At 40.4% G+C, this 10497-nt stretch overlaps 1 protein-coding gene across 1 annotated transcript in view; it reads right to left on the bottom strand.

Annotated features, from left to right (window-relative positions):
* The window catches only part of meis1b (Meis homeobox 1 b), a 71041-nt gene extending 62665 nt beyond the window's left edge, over positions 1–8376 (bottom strand). Inside the window, exons 1-6 of the mRNA XM_080849306.1 lie at positions 7822–8376; positions 6152–6372; positions 4931–5072; positions 4667–4717; positions 3980–4030; positions 2858–3004 (exon numbers count right to left, since the gene is read on the bottom strand). Coding sequence (XP_080705432.1) covers positions 2858–3004; positions 3980–4030; positions 4667–4717; positions 4931–5072; positions 6152–6372; positions 7822–7833 — 624 coding nt within the window. The 5' untranslated portion in view covers positions 7834–8376. The remainder of the gene's footprint in view (positions 1–2857; positions 3005–3979; positions 4031–4666; positions 4718–4930; positions 5073–6151; positions 6373–7821) is intronic.
* Between the last annotated feature and the right edge of the window lie 2121 nt (positions 8377–10497).

Raw genomic sequence — 10497 nt, 5'->3', positions numbered from 1 at the left:
GGTACAAACTTAAGAGCTCTTGAGTTCTGAAGTAAATACTCAGCCCTATTGCTGCAGCTAGCTCTGGGGGGGTTTTCAAGCTTTTGAGTTCATTAGTAAATTGCAGACCCACTCCTCATTCACTGTGCAATTAAAGACAACTGTGCAAACGTGGCCAGGGACTCTGTGCTTAGTCCTTTAGTGTGAGCACAAGCACCACAGCAAATAGGAAATAATCGAAGTCGAGACAATCCCAAAACATATGACTTCACTCAAGAGAAGAAAAAGACAATAAAGTTTCACTAATATGTTGTTTTCAAAGTGGCAAATAGCCTTTTTTTCAAGTGGTACTTTTAATTAAGCTTTTACAAAAATATGTTCATGGCATTTTATTGTCCATTTGTTCTCATGATTTCACCGATGTTTTTCTTCATATAGTAAATCCTTGTCATAAAATAACAAAGAAAGAACTTGTTTTCCTGGAATTTTAAAGATAATTGGATTTAGCCGATGGATGGCTCTCTTCGCAGTGTGCCTGAAGTGCTTGAGAGTGAGTCGTGCAGGTGAAACCGGGAAGGAAAGGGTTAAGCAGTCTCGCTAACCAGTCCCTTCACTCACACAGCACCTGAGGGGGCCCTGCGATTATCTGCGCTGCCTGAAGTACACAACGTGATTCCAAACTAGCTGGGCTGCATTCACAAGTGAGCGGCTCTGACTCTAACCTCTCAGCAACGCTAGGCTCGGTTTCTGGGTGGAAGGCACTCGGTTTTCCACAGCTTCTAACGTCAGAATTGCAAAACAATCAGAGAGAAAGACCCCGGATGAGGGGAGCTGGGACATTATTGATACGATGCTTGGGCGCACAGAGAACGAAAACATAGAGCAGAGTTCAACCAAAGAATTTAATAAATGCTGTGTATTTTTTTCTGGCGATGTTTTTTTTTTTTTTTACTGCTGCAGAATCCTTGCTGGAATAAATTGGTTTATGAATAAATGAGCTTGCCTTCTCCCTCTTGTTAACATTGTTGAAAATTTGCACAAAGACCATTTTTTCCAGTCCAATTCAACTTTATGCCCGAGGGCATATATTAAAAATACATATGGAACGAGATAATGCACACAGGACGCAAATTCGTTAAGGATGTCACCGACTAACAACCGAAGACTGTAGTCACACTAAAAGAAGAGATACATATATTCAGCTGGTGTGCAACTACTGCCCCAATTAACGTCGATGAATCTGAGAGTAGCGACTGCGTACTACGCATCTGGTTATCTCAAGTTATACAACTGTATTCTGCCCACCCCACTGCATTTAAGACAACCTTGCCGTGCGTAGTGCTAATATTGTGCCGAATATACATATCCTCTTTTCATTTACGCAAGAAAAGTTTGACAACTTTGAAGCACTGAAAGGCGTGGGGACATACTGTAAACATATAGGACATTAGCCTCAATATTTAGGTACTATAGAAGACCATCATTAGGCAAAAATAGGACATGTCATCATCTTAAAGTCAATTAAATATCCAAATCCCTGCCCCGGAGCACAACATAATTTGCTCAGCTCACATCTTACACCTAGAAACCCAAGGGTCTCCGCAAAGTCTATTTATATCCCTTTAATTCCCCTCCTATCTCAAATTTGTCAATTCAAAACTTCTTGACAATTGCTTCCCCAAAGAATCGTGTTCAAGGAAACACTTATGCGCGGGCATGGCAACGTGTTATTTAATTCAAGTTTTGGATTAAATGTATAAGTATCAGTGGCGATCTGCTCATTACCATAACCATTAATAGCCTACAGCAGAGACCAAACGAGCTGGCAGCCAGAGGTCGTTCCATTTCGGTCCCTGTTTGGTCATGAATGGAACTGTTCGCTGGGGTTTTCACTCCACAACAGAAGCTTGAGACCGACGCACGCACCAGAGCACTCCAGCCGGCCGAGGCTCCAGTCGATCACTCAGCCATATGGAAATTCATGGATTTAAATGATTTATCCTAATCGGTTCATTACTTTTTATGCTGGTGTATCTGCTAATCCTTCTCCATACGAACGCTTACATTTTTTTTCCTTTATGCAATGTCTCTCATAGGACACATATTTCTTACATACAGATAATTTAAAAAGTAGAAGTCTGTTTAATACATCATTTTTTTCCTAAATGCTTTAGTTGTCATGACATGTTCCTCTGATCTGATAGTATACTTCACCAACATCCACTATCTCAAAAGTGGACAATCCAATGCACTGGGTGCATACAATTGAGTAGAAGAATATTTTCATATGCTCTAACTAAATCCAAGACATTAAAACACAGCGCTTCAGCACACAGTAGTACTCCAACCAACCAACCCATGCGTTCAAAAAGCAACACGCCTGAGAGAAGCAATGGGCGCTCATGTCTAAGGAAAAATACTGATGAGAGAACTAATGAAACGTGAAAAATAGCAGAAAATCCAAAGCACCTAACTACTCTAAAGCCGCACCAGCGCTCTCCCCGAATGCGCCCAACTCATTTCCAACCTCTGCATATGGTTACGTGGTAATAGATAAGCACTGTAGATAACACTCAGGCTCGATTTAAAAAGGAGAGAGGAGAGAAAGAAAAGGGAGACGACTAAATTAAAATCGACATGAAACAGGTCAAGTTTATGGCGATGCTTTCACAAGCTAATCTCCTCAGGTCGGTTCCGGGAGCAAACCTTAATGAAGCAATAATGGCTACATTATTCAAAAATTTTCATTCCGATGGAGGCTAAAACAGCCTTAATCGTATGCAAATAACAGCGCGGCAGAGTAGTGACCCAGAAGACACGCTGAATAGCCTGCATTTTTTTCCCCACAGAAAGGAAGAGAAAAAAAACCGCCACATACCTGATCAAGGGGCCCCGATGATCTTGTGATTTCTTCGCTGTCTGATTTTGATCCTCCTTCTCTGTCATCTATAACCAAGTCGATGGGCATCTTGCCCTTCAAGCAGCTGATGTACCGGTGACAGAAATTGTCACAGAGTTCATGTACCTATAGACACAAAAGGGAACACACGAAATCACAAAGGGACATCACAGAGAATTGACAAGTGCAACCAGAACTCCCTTTGACATGGTAAAACGCCTCAAATGGCAGGGAGCGATGTTGCAATGCTCCTGTGTGTCCAGACGCATGCAGAATTTGGAAGAACTTTATTTTCTCGCAAAATAGAGATATCGCAGAAAATTGACAGTGACAAGACGACTCACGGGCTACAACATATTCAACACCCGTGTTAAATTCATCTGCTCCCGGGGTTGTGGCCATTAGAGGGATGACCTGCTTGAGTGACATTTAAGGTAAACTGTTTAATTTCGTCTAGTTATTTCATTACCACCTACTTTCCAGGGAGTCAGATCGTCTCAGGCGTGCAAGGGAAAGGAGACATTGGGCCACCCCTCCACCAAGGGCCATAAATGTGAACAATTGAAGCTATAATGGATATTATGACAATATTGGCATTGAGTGCCAAGTGTAAATGTCCATGTGGAAGTATAAGAGTTATGCCACTGATCACATGCGTCAGTCATGTGAGTCTGTGTTATTAAAATAACACGTAAAATCCAGGGCATTACTAAAACTGTTCCTAGACGCAAACCATAAGCGGATGCATGTGGGATGGCAAATTAAATCTCGCTGACATCATACCGACCGATCCATATAGCTTCACAATGCGACCACTACAGTAGGCTAATCAATGTTCTTGACTTTATTCGGCTTGCATGATATTTCCACTACTCCGTCCATACGCCCAAATAAAAGGCAATGCGGTAGTAAATTGAGATTATTGCTAAAAGGTATCTGTTCCAGTTTTAGCAGCTTGCATTGTAATTAAACTCGGAAGAGAAATGGCTGCCATGATTGATTCTGACACTAATTACAACAGACCAGGAAAAATACATTTATGCAAATAGAACCCATAGGTCTGAGGAACAGAAGAAGCCAGTGGCGGTGAGGGAATATTACCTTCTCCAGCTCCAAAAGATGAAATCGTAAAACTTGGATGGCTTGTATCATCTGAAAAATTAAAATAACAATAAAAGTTAAGCGCGTACTCAAATATGGTGAAAAAAGCATCTCAGGACTAAAATAATGACAACCGCTGAAATGGTTTATGTGCGAGGATTTCATGGAAAGCTCATAATCACCTTCCAGGTTATGGATTGTATTTAAATGTATTTTAATAGGCTTCAGCAATTTGTGAAGAATTGTATCATCAAAAGAGCGCTATCAGCTGTGCCTAAGATCACAGTAAATGTTTGGCCTGTGGGCTGAGGGCTAGGCTATGTCTAACATTTAAAATAAATATGGATAGAACTCATGTGAATGGGGGACCTGGAAGTGAAACTATTTGCATAAAAACTTTTCATTGAAAAAAAAAAATGAGTTCAAAGTCATGTGACAGCCCTCTAATGGCGACAACAAAGACGGTTATCTGTGATGACAACCGAGGCTATCGTGAAATCAAACAATCCTATTGGAGGTAGGCGTAGGCCTACAAAGACTATTTTGTACATTGCTACTTTAAACTGCTGGACTGGAACACGGCTTTTAGTAAGTAGCCTACGACCATGATAAAATACACAATAATGTCCCTCGTTCTAATTCACCATCCACACGTCTGTTTGTTAATCAAATGAATTTTGCGCTTACCAGATTATCCAGCTCTGGATTCGATGAAAATAACGGTTTTTCTGCTCGGATCTAAAATATCACAAATACAAATCTTAGATTACGTTATCAACAACACATGGACTACATCTACAACTGAATATGATAGCCTACCATTAAGCCAAATAAAATCAGACTTTTAAAAATAATGAAAACTGTGCACTTGTTTGAATGCCAACGTCATTAGTTTTAGTGTTTCACAAAAAAACTAAAAGACAAACTTTAGTGTAAGCAGCAAACTCTGACCTGTTTCGCAAACACTGCTATATCTTCATTGAAAGACTCTGATGAGCAGACGTCGCCTCCTGCCACCCCAGGCTCTCTAGGTGTGCAAGTTGCTAATTCACATTTCTCAAAAATCAGTGCTAGGAGAGGGAACAGGGGATGCCTGCAATAAAACATACAAACGCAAATGTCACTGGAAGGAAAGGTAAGGGTCATAATTGTGATAAGGTTAATTAAACAACATATGATAGTATCCTCACAGATACCCAATACGGGCCCGAGCCACTGGGAAAAACATAAGCTGCATTAACTCAGAAAATGCATTATAAATACAGTCGAGTTTCTCTAAGTGCGCATGCATTATCACGCCTAGCACCGTACTGCGCCATTACTTTTTCATGAGCCTTAACAACACTTTGTTTATTTTCGAGTATTCATTGTTTCATTTGTCATTATCATGTTTTGTGTTGTCTCGCAAATATATCGCAGCTCAGTGCAACATATTTAGAAAAGATGGCAACAGCGACCCACTATCGGTAGCCTACACTGTCTGGTTTAGGCCAAACTTGCCATCTGTCGAATATTTGGTCAAAATAACAATTCCATTAATACTTTCCACTACTTAGGTAAACTCAGACATATGCATGAGCATATTGTTGTAAAATACATTTAGGAAGTTCAGATAATATCATACTATCCATATTGAGTAGGTAGCCTACATCAGTATTAACAAATACTTTACCCATACAGGCTATGATATAGTGTACGGGTTTACTGTCGCTTCCTCGGCCAAATATATAGTAGCTTTTTGAATGCTGGTTTTAATTCTCTCATATCTTTCAACAATGACTCCGCATGGGAAATATTGTTAAAAAGTGACTTTCAAAAATAGCATTTTGTTTTCAAAACGATTTTCAGTTATCCAGGTCACTTGCAACTCATTCTGTAACAGTTTAAACAAATCAACAACATGCCCATGATGGCCAAGCCAGGAAAGAGACTCAGTGAATACGGGAATTGCAACAACAACCACCACCACAAAAATCAACAGCCAAAACGCTGAGCTGACATAACGGTGTCAGGGTTGAACTTAAGCTTGCGTGGAAACCTATACTATTATACTCGATTTTACAGCCTCTCCGCTCGGCCTCGTGTCTCTTATCTCTCGCCAATGACCAATACATGTTTGTACACGCACCGAGTTCAGTGAAAGATATATGTGCTTGACAGTTTAAAACATACCCGTAAATGGAGTCTTTATCTCTTTTAAGAGCATCGTTGACTGAGGAGCCCATACTGGGCGGCATGGCGTTGCTGTGCGCTGTGTGCGGGTACTGGTGCGAGTGGAGCTGGGGACCGTGGTTCAGGTGGACAGCCGGCATGGCTCTGGCGCCGTGATGATCCTGATACATCGCGGTCGACAATCCTACTGCGTCCATCCCATAGTGGGGTAAATCTTCGTACTGCACACAACAAACACAGGGAAATTACCCACTGAAAATACTAACATGCTACAGGAAAATACAACCGTGGTAGGCCGAATGCATTACTGGTAGTATGACCACAAAACATGGCTATAAGTTGGAAAAGTAGGCCAATTATTTCTCTTCGCTCCATTATGTGTTCTAGTGTAAATACAATATTCAAACGTATAACTGCAATGCTGTATCTCATGTGCTGTGCTAAGTATATAACACAACTCATTTGTTCAATAATATATTTTTGATGTTACACTGTGAAAAGTTTTCTGTATTAAAATTCTAAAACAAACGTGTTATAACACAGGGTAAACTCAGTTCGACTACATTTTAGTTACACGTAATAATCGTATAACTGTGCAGGCCAAGGATCATTATCCCTCTTTTACCACTTTGATTGTGAGGATTGTTTAAATATTCAAGGATATGGCTATCATAATGTGTTTTGCTTGCAACTTATGGCAACTGCATTTATATTACCTATAATTAAAAACAAAACTAATCAAATATTGTACTTTATACATAAGGGTAAATACATAGTAGACAACAGTAATATATCTCTGCATACATTCATTGTAAGTGAATTAAATGGAGCTTTGGAACAACTCGTATAACAACACTTTAGCATTGTTTCTTTAACGAATTAATGCCAAAAAATTGCAATTATTCATGATGTTAACAGAAAGTGACAAGCTAATGTCAGGGAAAGTGAGAATAAAAGGAATTAGCACTTCCGAACCTTAAAGCTGTAAAGGTGTAAACTATCCGAATGGTGTTTCTGTGCCCTCATCTTCACATGCAAAACGGTCTGCGCCTTGTATTAGTCTATGAGCTTCACTTTGGAATAGTTAGAATTTTATTTACAAATGCAAAGTTAACTCAAAGCATGAGTAAGCTTTCCTAGTTACATACACGAAATCCTAAATTAAAGGACTGTTATTAAGATGTGCGCTACTGACGTGTGCAAACTGTGGAATAATTAGTGCCAATCAATTAATTATTCTATACAATTGTGGGTTGAACTACTACTGATTAAATATGTCGTGAATCAAGGAAATGTCACAAAGGTGACATGGGATCTACACTGTGGACTCATGGACACATAGAGTACCATTAAAGCCCAATGTAGTCCAAAAATTAGAAGAACTGTCCACAGCTCAAAATGGGAAAATAATTTAGTGTTGTCTCTCCCTGTCTGTACTCAACCATAAGACGTAGCACAACTTAGCAATAACTAATGTTGATAAAGTTTTAAGATCTCTAAGTAGTTGAAGCTGTGACAAATATCTAGGTGCGTGAATGTACTGGCAAAGACGCCAAAACATAATGCTGGCAGTCATACCAGACAAACTAGAGAAAGTTTGGCTGTGCCTCTGTCATCGGCCACGTTTCATTCTATCACACAGAGCCGCAGAAACTTTTGGGAGTACGTACCCTCTGCGCCATCGCCCTCCTCTCTCCCTCGTCTTCCTTTCACTTCAAATATATCCCCTATGAGGCCAGGGTGAAGAAGAAATAAACACGCAAATTCCAAACGCGAGGCTTTTTAACAAAAAATCCGTATGTCTTTTCAAGGGAGCGATGAAGTCAAGTCCTTCAGCTCAAGTTCAGCCAAAGCCAAGCAAACACGTCCTCTGCTTTCCCCAGGACAGCAACGGGGTGCGCACAAATCTTCTCCAAACCAGTAAGAAAACAGCCCTCAAACAAAACTAGAGTCTCATGGCTTTCTGCCACTCCGGTTGTCAATCAAAGGCGAGCTTGTCAAAGTACTGAATGAATGATGATCCTCCGCGCGCTTCGACTGGTTAGCACACCTAATGTTAATACACAAATGCACACAAAAATGAATCTCTCGCGTTTCTTTGATCACTCTCAGCTCCTGAGTTGATTTTGTATGCAATAGCCTCTAAATGAGATCAAGAGGAGGTGGGGTGATAATTCTGGCTTAGTTTTTCTTAAAGGAGCCACGATCGATGCTGCGAGCTTGCTCGCCCGTTTGTGTACAATGAGTGTATGTTGAAGGCAGCAGAGGACTGAATCTAGACGGGACTGCCGAAACCCGGAAGTAGTGGTGGCCATAACAGGTCGCGTCTTACACAATGCAGTGGGCTAGAGCAAGTCTCTTCCAGAGAAGGGGGTGAGATACGTAGTAGAACATTTGAAAGCGCTGCCTTGTATGCGAGTTTTGAATTCATTCTGTGGGATACCATCAACACACACCGCTCTGGATCCAGCCGCATTTTAATGTTTTACCTTTGGGGGTGCAGTCGTTTTGTTTTATCATGTTGTGCTGCACAATAGATCCTGATATATTTTACAGAATGCTCTCCCGAAGACTACCTTACGGATTTATATGAAAGTAATTTAACTATCATCATGCGCCCCGGAACCATACAGTATGTAATGAGAACTGTTGTTGTGAGATAAGTGCAGCACCATCATAAACGTAATTCATTTAAAATATACCATCATCCAGGACTTCAGAGAGCACTGCCGACATAACATTTTCACCCTTCGTAGATGCATGCTGAGCTGGCGGCATCTCATGTACTCACTGGACTTGCGACTGTTCCCAGAAATGCTTTATGTGTAGCCTACCTGATTGTCAAAACCACAACTTGCAGCTGGAGAAAATTCCGCAGCTATATTATTTGACTCCAGAATATATGGAATTCATTTATGGATAGTTTCGTGCGTTTGGATGTTACCACGAAGAGTCAGGTACATTTCATTTGTTATTTTACATAAGTCTTTAATAATGCAATTATAGTATAATGATCAAAAAACACGCTTTATATGTCCGGAGTAAGCAAACTATTTAAATCGCATTGCATACTTAAGAGGAATAAGGTGTACTACACGCGGTTGAAAACACCCCCATCAGATGAAAATGGACTGACCCATGTGACTGTAAGGTTTAGGGTTTAGGGGGAATAGCCAATGAAAGGGCTCTGTTCTGAGGCAAGCTTTCCATTGGTTTTAGAAATGATCAATTATGAAGTGATCAATCGCTGTAAGGCCAAATATGAAGGGGGGTCGAGAAAGAAATTATCATCAAGAAACAGAAAAGGGTTCTTTATACATTCTGTAAATTCATACTTATGACATACTTTTACTCTGTCCTTCTCTGTCTCTCTTTCTGTCTCTTTCGCTGTCTCTGTCTCTCACTCTCTCTCTCTCTCTCCCTCTGTCTCTCTCTCTCTCTCTCTCTCTCTCTCTCTCTCTCCTACACACACATATACACACACACACACACACACACACACACACACACACACCACACTTATAAGGTTTTGTTTTTAATTTTGTATTTCATCATATTTTAGAATGGACCTCGACTTCACTTACTTAAGAATAGATTATAATGTAGACCTCTTGTACTCCTGTGTTATATGGGATGGAATGGGTGCATAGAAGGATTCATATATGCTGTTCATTCATTCATGTGGAAGTAGTGTTATCTCATAAGGTGACAAAAGTTGCCAAATACGGTTTCGTGAAATCCGATGCTATCTTTAAGAAAACCTGCATGATAAATAATAATCTTCAGCATCAGCAAATCCCACGGTATACGATGTAATGCACTTGCTTATTTAGGTCTTCTTACACTAAAGTTAGGTTGTCATTTAAGCACTGTGTATAATTCTGATAACGATGAAGATTTTTGCCTAAGTTCTCTGTGTTTTTAAAAAGCCTAAGAATAAAGTTACATTTGAACGTTCACTTTTACGCTTATCCCTTGTCTTTGGAAATTCATCATATTATGTTTAATCAAGCATCTAAGTCAGCTTTAAGCAGGACTGTTCTCTCCCTTTATGTCGAAGTGCGGAACGTGTTATTTGTATTCAAATGACAAGGTGACAAGGTGTATGAAGTTTGCCTAAGAAGCATCTGTCATCGATCAGAAGCGTTTTGTGGCTGCAACAGTGTCATATCAGATAATGCAAGCCTCTGTCACAGCCAGCAGTTCCCGTGGATGTGGAGCACTGGGATCTTCGGTCAAATTTACAGGCATGAAATGACTATTTAATTCCCAAAGCGCGCAGCAAAGCGCAGGATAGGACGCATGGTGCAACTCGGTCGACGGATACAAAGTCCGATAGTGAAACT

Source organism: Sprattus sprattus (genome assembly GCF_963457725.1).
Source record: "Sprattus sprattus genome assembly, chromosome: 12".
NCBI classification, from domain to species: Eukaryota; Metazoa; Chordata; class Actinopteri; order Clupeiformes; family Clupeidae; genus Sprattus; species Sprattus sprattus.
Note: the sequence above shows the minus strand (reverse complement) of the source record. Positions and strands in the feature narration are given on the sequence as shown.